Source organism: Nanorana parkeri, unplaced genomic scaffold, assembly GCF_000935625.1.
Source record: "Nanorana parkeri isolate BGI_ZX_2015 unplaced genomic scaffold, ASM93562v1 scaffold1266, whole genome shotgun sequence".
NCBI lineage: Eukaryota > Metazoa > Chordata > Amphibia > Anura > Dicroglossidae > Nanorana > Nanorana parkeri.
Window position 1 is genome coordinate 261,781 of NW_017307534.1, and position 14,117 is coordinate 275,897.

The 14,117-nt window shown below is 50.5% G+C and overlaps 1 protein-coding gene across 1 annotated transcript in view; it reads right to left on the reverse strand.

The window, feature by feature from the left end:
- LOC108797367 (protein sidekick-2-like) overlaps window positions 1-14,117 on the reverse strand; it is a 191,031-nt gene that overhangs the window by 54,110 nt on the left and 122,804 nt on the right. Inside the window, exon 2 of the mRNA XM_018568953.1 lies at window positions 9,372-9,478. Coding sequence (XP_018424455.1) covers window positions 9,372-9,478 — 107 coding nt within the window. The remainder of the gene's footprint in view (window positions 1-9,371; window positions 9,479-14,117) is intronic.

The following is a 14,117-nucleotide window of genomic DNA, read 5'->3' on the forward strand; positions in this document are numbered from 1 at the left end:
GGGGGGGGGGGGGGAGCACGTTTCCTGATGGTGACAACTGTGTAATAAGTGTTGAAACAGCCATTTGTAGGTGACCACGCCACATCCAATCCATGCTGCACAGACCCCAGGGACCAAAATAATCAAACGTGGGTGCACGGCAGCAGAGGCCCCGCAGATCCAAGTGCAAATAAAGATGAAGCCAGCACACCAAAATTGTGGAACAACCTTAATCTATGGCAGGGGTAGGCAACCAATCCCATCATGCTTATGCCTCTGGGAGTCATGCCTGTGGCTTGCAATGCCTTATGGGATTTGTAGTTTTCAGCACAGCTGGAGAGCCAAGGTTGTCTACCTTTAATCTATGGCATTGGAAGGTATTTCCCCTTTCGTCTTGTCACCCTGATGAAGGGGTCCCTGTGCGGCTCCGAAACACCATTGGTGGAAATGTCATTCTAACAAATCAAGGTTTGCTCGCTTGTGCTGGCTTAGTCTTAATTTATACAAGGGTGACAACGCAGGAGCACAATTGGGCCAAGTGGGCAGGGCGTTGTCACCCTATAACAGGAAGTGCTTGAACAAGGACTTGTGGTGGGATCGCCGGAGATTGTTCTAATGAAATCCGCAGAATAAAATGCTGAAATGACGATAATGCCTCAAAGCTTGCGGAAGGTTTTAGAGTTTAGGTTTACACCGACGGCACAAGGGCAGCCTACTTATTCCGGCGCCCGTCTCCTTTAACCGGCGGCATTGCTGTCGCTGCATACTGAGCAATAATCCCGGACTCCTCGGGGGTTGCAATAGGACTGATAAGATTCCGGTGTCGTCAGCATAACAAGTCAGATCCTATAAAAACAATAGGCAGGCCCCTCCCGCCGGCGCAGATGAGAGTAACCAGAGAGCAGGCCCCACGCTGAGCCAGCGCCACGTTACGCCGGCCTCGGCGCATCTTAATGGACTAATTTAAGCCGCGCCGTTGATAAGTCCCCCGGTGTTCCCGACAGCCGAGTAATCTGCGGGAAGCGTACGGACGGCGGTCCACTCTAAACGAAAGGACAGGGAAACATTCATTTCCACATAATGTCCCGCTGTCACCTGCGCCGCCGTCGAAAACCCGCTCCGGCGGGCGACCGTCGCGTTTTCCCCCCGTATCCGGAGGACGCGGAATTTGCCCGCAGATTCGCTCTCTCTCCATTACCGTCGGGAAGCAGCTAATAAAATTCCAGAGATTGCCTGTCTTTACGTGTTCGTCATATAGATGTGCGGACGCGCGCGCCGGGGGTACGTATACGGCGACGGGCGGAGGGGACAGATGGAGAGCTTTCATAAATGAGATGTTGTATTTGCCTGAGCCGGTCCTGGAATTCGCCCCGTAATCCGATCACTTATGGCTGGATGGCAATATAGACGTCGCGCTTCGGCGCGCTTAGGCGTCTGCGTCATACAGGGAGCGCACAACGGTCGCCAAGTGGTTTTTATATGTGAAATGTTTCAATTTTTGTCATTATTGTTGTTATTGTATCTTTTTAGTATTTACCTCCATGGCACTTTCTATGAAGCTCTACCTTCAGCGCGGTGACGATCTTATCCGTACGCCCAGGGCAGCCATCAGAAATTTTGGGGCCCCTTACACGGCTTTAGGCTGGGCCCCCCACCGCGCAGCTGGACGCAGGGCTCAGTGACGCGCTGGATGCAGGGCTTAGTGAAGCGCTGGACGCAGGACCCACCTGAGGGTGACCCTGCAGAGCCCACCATAGATGCTGCACAGCCCATCTGAGACTGTCTATGGTGGGCTCTGAAGGGGTCTCAGGTGGGCTGGTCAGGGCTGCATCCCCCCCCTGTCCTTCCTTCCTTCCTAGCTCCTCTTACCTGCACACATGGCCTCGTCTGCCGCCGGACCGGCCAGAAGTGACGTCACGTCACTAACGTGACATCACTTCCGGCCAGTCTGACATCAGACGAGCAGCGTCGCTGATGGAGCCCTAGCTTGTCTCAAAGCCGCTGGAGCGGCAATGCTGGGGCCCTGCGCTGCTAGGGCCAGGCCTCCGCCTCCTTGCCCTTCTCCGTTGGCCGATAGTCATGTAAGGGACCCGGGTGGGCCCCCCAGGCCCCTTACATGAGTATCGGCCGTACCCCCCTGATGGCTGCCCTGGGTACGCCAATATAGAACCTTCATCTGGCTAAAGAATGACCCCAATTATTCCCTGCTAAAGAGGGAACTCAAGGCATATATACAATAAATATCAAACGCTCACCCCCCTCCACCCCCTTCCCTTCGCCCCCAAAGAATATTGCTTGTTCTTCTCTAGGAAATTATAAGATACAAAAGGGTTAATTTTTAAAAGTTCCGTTCATACAACACTAAAACCTCTAGATGGCGCTGATGAGTATAGGATTTCCTATACTCATTAGCGCCATCTAGGGGGTGTTAGGGTTCATTTATAAAAGTTCTGCCCAGTGTATAGCCGGGGGGCATGGTGTTCGCGTGGCACTAGCACCCGTAGATGGCGCTGATAAGTTTAGGAAATACTCGTCAGCGCCATCTAGGGACGCTAGGGTTCATTTATAAAAGTTCCGCCTGGTGTATAGCTGAGCAAATGCCATTCGTATGGTACTAGCACCCCTAGATGGCGCTGATGAGATTTGGAAATACTCATTAGCGCCATCTAGGGGCACTAGAGTTCATTTATAAAAGTTCTGCATGGTGTATAGCTGAAAGCATGGCGGTCATGTGTTACTAGCACCCCTAGATGGCGCTGACAAGTGTAGGCAATTCCTAATCTCATCAGCGCCATCTAGGGGTGCTAGTGCCATACGAATGGCATTTGCTCAGCTATACACCAGGAGGAACTTTTATAAATTAACCTTAATGTAATCCTTTCCTTACTCCCCAGGCCCTGCTGGTCCCGATAGTAAAGTCAGGTACCCCAAAGTTTTTTTTCTTCTCCGACTGGTCTCCCCCCACCCCTTTTCCCACATTATTATATACAATGCAGGACCAGTATCCAGCATTGGTCTCACATTGTACGTGATGGCATAGGAGTGCCCACCTACATTCTGGTGCTGGAGAGCAAAGAAATGGACCCCCGGGACCGAGTTTTAAGTCCTATTTCTCTGTATTACAGCATCCCTTAGTACAAGGGTAAGCAACCTCAGCATCTTATTTCATTAAAATAATCCCTGGTGATCCTGCCATGAATGTCCATGCTCAGCCACTTCCTGTTAGAGGGTGACAACCCTCTGTTAATGTCTCCCCATTGTGCACCTGCTTTGTCACCTTGTCACATGCATGTGAATATTATGTACTCTGATGTTCAGCCTATAGGTGGTGCTTTAGGTTCCTTTCGATGTGTTTTCAGTTTCCTCCTGCTGTAAGGCGCCTGTTGGTGGCAGAGCTCAATAGCTCAAGTCAAAATTCACACTTGCAAGTGAATAAGAATTGTGTCTCCTCCCCCGATCTCCACACAGCTCCATCTGAGCTTTCAATCTGAGGCAGCGGTGCCTAAAAGGAGACGACTACTCTTGTGCTGTCCCTTGCATCCTACCTGCTCTCTGGACTCATTGGACACCCACCCCAACTTCCTGTGAGGTTAGCGCCTCCTCCTATGTAAAAAGAAAACAACTACAAGCCTGATGTCATCTTTCAGCTAATGTCTGGCAACTCGAAATATAGAAAGATTGAGGCTGAGTGCACGCAAGTGATTTGGGCCATAGTGATGATCCTCCCCTGTGATTGGCTAGTGATTCCTATAGACTGGAAATGATGGAGTGCAACATGTAGCCGCGCAGGGTTTAGTCCCGGGACCGATCCCGTTCATCTTTATTCATCCACGGCGTGCAGATCGGACTAGTTACATTTCGGGTTTTGCGGACGATAATGGACTGCGTGGGGGCTGTAAATTCCGAGCGGGAGATATTCGCACTTCCACAGGACCGTAATAAAGCTGAGGCATCGGCTGCAAGATGGCAGAGGCGGTTTAATGTGGAGAATTGTACGGCTATGCACATGGGTGCAAAGAGCATGTGCGCAAACTACCGCTTGGGGGGTGCTACATTAGGGAAGTCGGACATGGAAAGGGGGACCTGGGGGGTGCTCACAGATCACAGATTGGGCAGTAGGAAGCAATGCCAAGCAGCATCCAGCAGAGCTACCCGGATCCTGTGCTGGAATCAAAAGAGGGATTTGTAACAGGGGATGAAAGAGTCATACTTCCATGTTACACGGCACCTCTGGAGTACGCGGCGCAGTTCTGGTCGCCGACTCTCAGGAGGGACGTGCTTGAGCTGCGGAGAGTTCAGAGAAGGGCTACAAAATTAAAGGGATAGAAGGCCCGAGGCTATGAAGACCACCTCCAAAATGTTAACTTATTCACCTTATAAAAGAAACAAATAACCTCCCTGGCGGTCCGATTATTTCATTTTTTTTTCCTTTTTTGTTTTTATTTCCCCCCGTTTTTTCACTTTCAAATTTCCGGCCGGCTCCGCCCCTCCCTGCGATGCGGAACGCTCGCAAGGGACGGAGGACACGGCGGGGGATCGTGGACGAGGTCAGTAACGCTACTGTGTGATCCCGAGTGTGGCTCGGGGGGTTACCGCTTTTTGGTTCATGAAAATGAACCCCCGAGCCACACTCGGGATTACCTCCAGGGAGGTTGAGACCCCATTCACACGGCGCGATTCGCAAATCGTGCGTTTGTCGCGCGATATCGCGCAAATGCTTGCATTGAGCAAGCTTGAATCGCGGCAAAATCCGCTCCAAAAAGGGTCCTGCTGTAGCGACACATGACCCGCGACAGCAGGACCCTTTGCCCCTTTGAGATGCATTGAAGAGCGATATCGCGGGAATTACCGCGCGATAAATCGCTCAATGTGAACGGGGCTTTAAAGGGGGACCTGATGGCTGTCTGCAAAATCATCAACGGGGACCCCAATATTCAGAACAAACTGCTTAGTGCGAAAACTGAGAGCCCGGTACACATGTAAGCGGCGGAACAATTTGGTTCAGATAGTTCGTTATTTCGGGATTCGGATCCCAAATTCAATTCGGTTCGGGTTTCGGATTGGGACGAAATCCCAATTTTCGGATGAGTTTAGGAATATTCGTTGGGAATACCACAGAGGCTGGTGAACAGGAACAGAGGCTGGTGGATATGAACAGAGGCTGGTGAACATGAACAGAGGCTGGGGAATATGAACAGAGGCTGGGGAATATGAACAGAGGCTGGGGAATATGAACAGAGGCTGGGGAATATGAACAGAGGCTGGGGAATATGAACAGAGGCTGGGGAATATGAACAGAGGCTGGGGAATATGAACAGAGGCTGGGGAATATGAACAGAGGCTGGGGAATATGAACAGAGGCTGGGGAATATGAACAGAGGCTGGGGAATATGAACAGAGGCTGGGGAATATGAACAGAGGCTGGGGAATATGAACAGAGGCTGGGGAATATGAACAGAGGCTGGGGAATATGAACAGAGGCTGGGGAATATGAACAGAGGCTGGGGAATATGAACAGAGGCTGGGGAATATGAACAGAGGCTGGGGAATATGAACAGAGGCTGGGGAATATGAACAGAGGCTGGGGAATATGAACAGAGGCTGGGGAATATGAACAGAGGCTGGGGAATATGAACAGAGGCTGGGGAATATGAACAGAGGCTGGGGAATATGAACAGAGGCTGGGGAATATGAACAGAGGCTGGGGAATATGAACAGAGGCTGGGGAATATGAACAGAGGCTGGGGAATATGAACAGAGGCTGGGGAATATGAACAGAGGCTGGGGAATATGAACAGAGGCTGGGGAATATGAACAGAGGCTGGGGAATATGAACAGGTATTTTCACAGGTCTTTATAACTGAAATGATTTTTTCCTGCAGTTTCTCCTGCACAGAGATGAGAAATTGTCCTCTCTCCACCTACGCCGTCCGAGCGCGCGCTGCAGCAAGTGTCACAATCACATCAACAGACCGAGCTTACTGCGAGCGGTTCACCTCCGGCTCTGCCCTCTCTTTCATTTCCCGCATCCAATCTCCCGCCAAGGACCTCAACTTTCACCCGTGAAACATCCTCGGAATATCTTCCACTGTCGGCGCGCGGCTGGCGGAGGAAACTGTCAGCGGTCAGCTTTCTCCTTGACCGCCGATAACTCCGTTAGAGTTCCTTTTAACCCGCTTGCCCCCAACTCCATCACCGACCCGTGTCACCTCGCACCACCCGACCTCATTCCATCCTCAATACAGCGCGCCCGCCTGACGCGGCGCGCCCACTTCCCCGGGCGTAATTTTCCACCGATAGACCTCAATTGGAATGGATGGCGCCTTCACACAACAGCAGATTAACCCCTTCATGGGCAGAGAGACACTGTCCGGGGTCTATATGTTTTTTTTTCTGTTCAGCACAATCACTAAAATCTTTATCATGTGTAACTTCCATTTCAGAGGCCACTTTGTAGCCTTCTTACAGCTTTCACTCAAATAATCCCCGGTGATCCTGCCACGGAGATCCTTGCTCAGGCACTTCCTGTTACAGGGTGACACGCTCTGTCCCCGTCTTCTAATTCTTTTTTTTTGTTTTTACATTTAGAAGAACATCAACTGCATCGGCCAGGAAACCTGAACTGCCAGGACTGAGGTGTTCCCATGTAGGGTCCTCGGAGGACAGCAGGAGGAAGGAACAAGGAGGAAACATTGTATCTGCAAACTTGATTTGCCCGGATACATTGAAGCAGTTTATGTGCATTGAAAGTGTCCTCATCCTTTAATGGAAATTCCTCTCGGCAGCCAACGGAGATGAAAAGGAGAATATTGTATTCCAGCCAAGATCTGCTCATATAGCTTCATAGAAAATAGAGAAACCATGACCGTTACCCAAGGCACGTCTATACCACCTTCTTCCCATCTATATCACCGCTATCCCATCTATAGGCACATCTATATCACCTCTATCCCATCTATAGGCACATCTATATCACCTCCATCCCATCTATAGGCACATCTATATCACCGCTATCTCATCTATAGGCACATCTATATAACCCCTATCTCATCTATAGGCACATCTATATCACCTCTATCCCATCTATAGGCACATCTATATCACCTCCATCCCATCTATAGGCACATCTATATTACCTCCATCCCATCTATAGGCACATCTGTATCACCTCTATCCCATCTATAGGCACGTCTATACCACCTTCTTCCCATCTATAGGCACATCTATATCACCTCTATCCCATCTATAGGCACATCTATATCACCTCTCTCCCATCTATATCACCCCTATCTCATCTATAGGGACATCTATATCACCCCTATCTCATCTATAGGCACATCTATATCACCTCTATCCCATCTATAGGCACATCTATATCACCGCTATCCCATCTATAGGCACATCTATATCACCCCTATCTCATCTATATCACCTCTATCCCATCTATAGCACCTATATCCCATCTATAGGCACCGCTATCCCATCTATAGGCACATCTATGCCACCCCTATCCCATCTATAGGCACATCTATATCACCTCTCTCCCATCCATAGGCACATCTATATCACCTCTCTCCCATCTATAGGCACATCTATATCACCTCCATCCCATCTATAGGCACCGCTATCCCATCTATAGGCACATCTATATCACCTCTCTCCCATCTATATCACCTCCATCCCATCTATAGGCACATCTATATCACCTCTCTCCCATCTATAGGCATATCTATGCCACCCCTATCCCATCTATAGGCACATATACATCACCTCTCTCCCATCCATAGGCACATCTATATCACCTCTATCTCATCTATATCACGCTATCCCATCTGTATCACCTCCATCCCATCTATAGGCACATCTATATCACCTCCATCCCATCTATAGGCACCCCTATCCCATCTATAGGCACATCTATATCACCTCCATCCCATCTATAGGCACCTCTACCTCCTCTATAGGCACGGGGAGAAGACTTCCCTTCACAAAGCAATGGAAGCGGGAGCTGTTTCCTTCTCTCTCACTTTCCCCCAGGATTTCCCTCCGTCTATCTGTCCAGCCGTCGCTTCTTTCCCCGGGAAGTTCGAACATTGTGATGATCGCGTGTCTGCCGCCTATGCGGCGACTTCACTGTTAATGTTTTTATTTTATTGCGGAGACGGAACCCCTATCTCATCTATAGGCACATCTATATCACCTCTATCCCATCTATAGGCACATCTATATCACCTCCATCCCATCTATAGGCACATCTATATTACCTCCATCCCATCTATAGGCACATCTGTATCACCTCTATCCCATCTATAGGCACGTCTATACCACCTTCTTCCCATCTATAGGCACATCTATATCACCTCTATCCCATCTATAGGCACATCTATATCACCTCTCTCCCATCTATATCACCCCTATCTCATCTATAGGGACATCTATATCACCCCTATCTCATCTATAGGCACATCTATATCACCTCTATCCCATCTATAGGCACATCTATATCACCGCTATCCCATCTATAGGCACATCTATATCACCCCTATCTCATCTATATCACCTCTATCCCATCTATAGCACCTATATCCCATCTATAGGCACCGCTATCCCATCTATAGGCACATCTATGCCACCCCTATCCCATCTATAGGCACATCTATATCACCTCTCTCCCATCCATAGGCACATCTATATCACCTCTCTCCCATCTATAGGCACATCTATATCACCTCCATCCCATCTATAGGCACCGCTATCCCATCTATAGGCACATCTATATCACCTCTCTCCCATCTATATCACCTCCATCCCATCTATAGGCACATCTATATCACCTCTCTCCCATCTATAGGCATATCTATGCCACCCCTATCCCATCTATAGGCACATATACATCACCTCTCTCCCATCCATAGGCACATCTATATCACCTCTATCTCATCTATATCACGCTATCCCATCTGTATCACCTCCATCCCATCTATAGGCACATCTATATCACCTCCATCCCATCTATAGGCACCCCTATCCCATCTATAGGCACATCTATATCACCTCCATCCCATCTATAGGCACCTCTACCTCCTCTATAGGCACGGGGAGAAGACTTCCCTTCACAAAGCAATGGAAGCGGGAGCTGTTTCCTTCTCTCTCACTTTCCCCCAGGATTTCCCTCCGTCTATCTGTCCAGCCGTCGCTTCTTTCCCCGGGAAGTTCGAACATTGTGATGATCGCGTGTCTGCCGCCTATGCGGCGACTTCACTGTTAATGTTTTTATTTTATTGCGGAGACGGAGAGCCCGGTGCTGGCATGAACGACACCGCATACATCTCTCCGGGGGACGCTTGCGGTTTCTACGTTACAAAGCGCGGCGATAGAAAGGAGGAACTTACAGGCCACCTGGACCTCCGTCTGCCTCTGCAGCAAAGCTCCCAGCCGGTTCCTCACGATGCAGCGGTAATGGCCGGCGTGCGTCCGGTCCAGCGAAGTGATCATGTACCTGAAAATAAACAGAAACGCCAATGAGAAAAAAGAACCCACATCACATGAGAAGGTGAAACAATTCATTTACAGGTCACTGACAACACGACAGAGAACCCGACATAAAGCATTCCCGACGTGTCATAATATACAGCAACAGGGTCCATTTTTCTACATTATGGCTCTTTTATCAAAATTGTCCCCACAATCCAGTTTGGTGACTTTACCTAGGATGAGATGATGTCATTAGTCTGCTGCAGGCAGGAGGGACATTTCCTCATTCTTCCCTCCTCCAGTGATCAGTTTGCTGCAAGCAGGCGGAACCATTTCCCCAGTCTCCCCTCCCCAGTGATCAGTCTGCTGCAGGCAGGAGGAAGCTTTTCCTCAGTCTCCCCTCCCCAGTGGTCAGTCTGCTGCAGGCAGGAGGAAGCATCTCCTCAGTCTCCCCTCCCCCAGTGATCAGTCTGCTGCAGGCAGGAGGAAGCTTTTCCTCAGTCTCCCCTCCCCAGTGGTCAGTCTGCTGCAGGCAGGAGGAAGCATCTCCTCAGTCTCCCCTCCCCCAGTGATCAGTCTGCTGCAGGCAGGAGGAAGCTTTTCCTCAGTCTCCCCTCCCCAGTGGTCAGTCTGCTGCAGGCAGGAGGAAGCATCTCCTCAGTCTCCCCTCCCCCAGTGATCAGTCTGCTGCAGGCAGGAGGAAGTATTTCTCGATTCTCTCAATTCCTTTGAATTGCAGCTCAGGATGGCTTTAAACCTGAACTCCAGAAGACCTGATCTTCCTGTGCTGCAATTCAATAACACTTACAGGTCTTGTCCCTCCCCCAGCCTGTGATTGGATAGTGAAAGGAGAAGCGGCAGACTGATGAGCTCATCTCTATGCCTCTGTGCTCTCTCCTCCTATCAGCATTCCTACTGTACCGCAGCCTATTGGCTGCTTGTGCTGCTTCTCTCTCTGTCTCTTTACCATTCTTACACTTTAAAGCTGAGACACATATAAGAGCGATCACAGGGCCGACCTGGAAGTCTCTTTCTACCCACAATGCACTGCAGCATCTCATCAACCCCTTGCCTTGCACTGACACATAGCCGTTGCATTATATGAGTCTGCCTTGGGATGAGTGGGGGGGATGATGAGGGGGGGGGGCCCTCTAGTACGGGAGATATAATTATTTAGGTTACATAAATCGCCCAGAAAATTCTAATTAGAGCAAATAAAACCCGTTCAATGAGCAGAAAATACTTATCACCTGCTCCAGGCTTACCATAAGCTCATTGCGGGATCCGGGGAGACAAAATGGCTTCGCTGCCAATTTAAAACTTAAGCGCTGAAAAGGTTACGCCGGGTGAAGAGGGCATGTGTGCGCGCGCTCAGCTCGGGGGGAGGCGGGAATCCGATTCCCTTTTTCAGCGAATAAAGAATCTTCAGTATTGTAAAGGAAACTTTGTAATGTCACCCTAGTACAGGACTAGAGAAAGCTATCCCCTGTCCTCATCGCCATCACAGAGGTGAGGATTTGCAGTTCACAGAAGGCGGCCGGGAAAGCTGGTAACGGTTTCAGTTCTGTGGGTTTCTGGCGGGATCAACAGATATCTAAAAATGAAAAATAATGCAGCCAGTGGTGTCCCCACACTTTTCACCACCTGAGGGCAGAGGGAGAATGGGTGATGCACAGTACCTCTGGCTCTGGCTCGATCCAGTGTTTTCCGCCCAGCTTACTGATGTCACTGGTTGCCAGGAGCAACACCAGCCAGAGCATCCCGCTCAGCTCCTGGCAACCAGTGACATCAGTGAGCTGGGTGGGACGCGGGTGGGACACAGCTCTTAGCAACCTGGGATGCTCTGGCCGTACAGGACCCCCCTCCAATGTGACCCAATGAGATGCCGCCTGAGGCAACCGCTTCAGGCTGCGTCATTATAGGGACGGCCCTGTATGCAGGACCTAAGGACGGGAATGCTGCAACATGTTACATTTTTGTTCTTGGGTTTAGATACAAAGTATTGATTCACTTTCCAAATGCCGAGTGTGCAGCGGCACTGCTGCCCAAGCTTTGACCCGCTGGCCCCCAAAATGTTTTCTTGCCCTTGGCACCCCCTCCTTATCAATAAGTACCCCTCTGTGGACCAAGTCCCATAAGGCCATGAGCTCTGTCACCAATAGTACGTCTGCTACCCACTGCTGTACTAATCGCTCAATGACGCCCAGTCACAGAGAATGCGCTGGGGCCCCCTGCGTCTCAAGAACATTGGTGGATGGGGGACCCTCACTAGGAAATGGGATTTGAAGGTCAGTTATATCATATAGCAATCTTCTCCTGCAGGCTCAAGGAGTGTAGTCTTGTGCCAATGACCAATGGAAGCAAGGGTGGGCAACTCCGGCCCTCCAGCTGTTGCGGAACTACAAGTCCCACGAGGCATTGCAAGACTGACAGTTACAGGCATGACTCCCAGAGGCATGTTGGGATTTGTAGGTAAAGCGCAGCTGGAGTCGAAGTTTACTGTACGGACCGTTTGCATGCAATGCATTTCTACACTGTGATCATGCCATCTATTCTCAAGCTGCGGGCGTTCCCAGCTCCGCCCACTTCTCCAGCTGCACTCCCCCATCATCTTAATGAAGTCGAGGTTCCGCCAGCAAGAGTCTGTCTTCCCTGCTAACGGCGGCAGCTGGAAACTCGAGTGCGGAAAAGTAATTCCACCAGGAGAGCCCTCGAGCAGGCGCGGGCAGGCGGCTGGATCTGAATAATCCCATTGAAGTGGACTGTCCCTTTAACTCTTAAAAGTCACCCCCTCTCCGTACAACTCTAATCTGCATTTTCTTCTTTGCATCTTCCGAAGTAATATTTGGAACGTCGCCTCCGGCTCTCCCGCCTCCTGCAAAACAAAAGCCTCTGAAATGATCGTTTCAGCATCTCCCCCACAACGCGCCGCTGCGTGAACAATGCCTGCTGTTGGCACTAGACCTAATTGTATCAGATGCCATCTGTTTTGTCGGCGGCGAGGGGGGCTCTCTTTTGGCAAGGACAGAAGGATTGAGAGGTTCCAGCGGCCTGGGCTGCCCGCTTAAAAGTCCCACTTGTCATCTCTCCGCAGCTGCGTTGCGCAGTAGAGGCCTGCCGCAGCGCAGCCGAGCCGCGAACGCAGTTATCAGCCGCTGCCGCCGCCGCATCCTGCCGGGGGGGGGAAGAAGCTGGCGCTTTTAATCTGTTTCTCCTCGGGACGGCAAACTTAATTTCATTCGGAACGCCGGCAACTTTTATGGTTCGGGGGCCCAAGGGTGCCTCCGGGGGGGAGCCTGAGCGACTTTAGGAAGTTCCTCTCTGGAGGGGGTGTCGGCCTTATCTTTGCAGCGTTTTGCACAGATAATTGCCCGCCGCGCTACTGTACGCATGAAAGAAAAAATCACACGCGCTCGCTGCTCCTGCGAAGAACCGATTAAACAGAACAACACCGGCGCAGCAACGCGAACAATTAAAAATAAAGAGGAAACAAAACAGTAATTAGAGGAACAATCTGAGCCTATTTTTTTTTTTATCGTTTTCATCATTAGTTGCCATAGTTAACAATTTTTCTAGTATTAAGTTAAACGCGGCCGGGGACGAGGCGCGTCACGGCGCCAATTGTTGAAACTCGTCTCTTAAAGTGGACCGGTCGTCGCGTATATTTTTGCTTGCAAGTCCACGCATTCAATGTAACACTTCCAGGTATTTGTTACAGAGATCACATGACTCCCCCTGACAATGCCTTCGTCTGCTTTTCTCTCTAGAAGGACGGCGCCATCTTAGTTCAGGCATCATACAGGGTCACCATCTACTTCTTGGACATGCGCATCCTGGGAACTTTCCGGGATTGGACCCAGCAATGCCGGATAATTACCAGAATCACGCAACTCTCTAGAACCCTTGGAGCCACCGACCTGTAATCATACATGCAGCATGCGTGAAGTCATTGTCCTGCATCATGCGCCATGTGCTCTATACTGATTGGCTGCCTGAAGAGAAGGAGGAGGAGGGAGGGGTGCAGAACAGAGGAAGATAAGGACGGCCAATGGTCTCTGGGTCACTAGTGGCCCTTTCTGATTGGGGTGAACAGGGGCACTGCCAGCAGCAAGGTCAGAGGTCAACAGGTGAAGGAGGCCTGCCGTAGCCCAGGGGGTGGTCCGAGGGGGGCAAGAGGAGTCCTGCCGTAGCCTAGGGGGTGGTCCGAGGGGGCAAGAGGAGTATTTGTGCTGGACAGCAAGGGACCCAGGGAAATGGGTCACTTACCTGGTGGCAGACAGGTACACTAGAAGTGTATGTGTGTTAGGTGTCTGCCAGGTACACTATCAGTGTCATTAGGCACACAATGCATCTGGCTCCCACCGACCACTTTTCCAGTGACACTGACCCACAGATGGCAGCCAGTGTCACTGAATTGGTGGTCTGAGCCAGGTGCACCGTTAATATCACTGTAATGCTGTGTAGATTCTGTAGACTACAGGCCTATCCCTTAAGCCCCTCCCACTTATAAGCACCACCACAATTTGACCACAACCACCATTCAGCACGCCACAATTAGCCCCGCCTACCATTTTGCTCCCCTATTCTCAGGAATTACAAGTTCCTAGGTATGGACATGAATGAGGAGGTGTCAGGGCGATCGGACAGGGTTGGGGGGGGGGGGG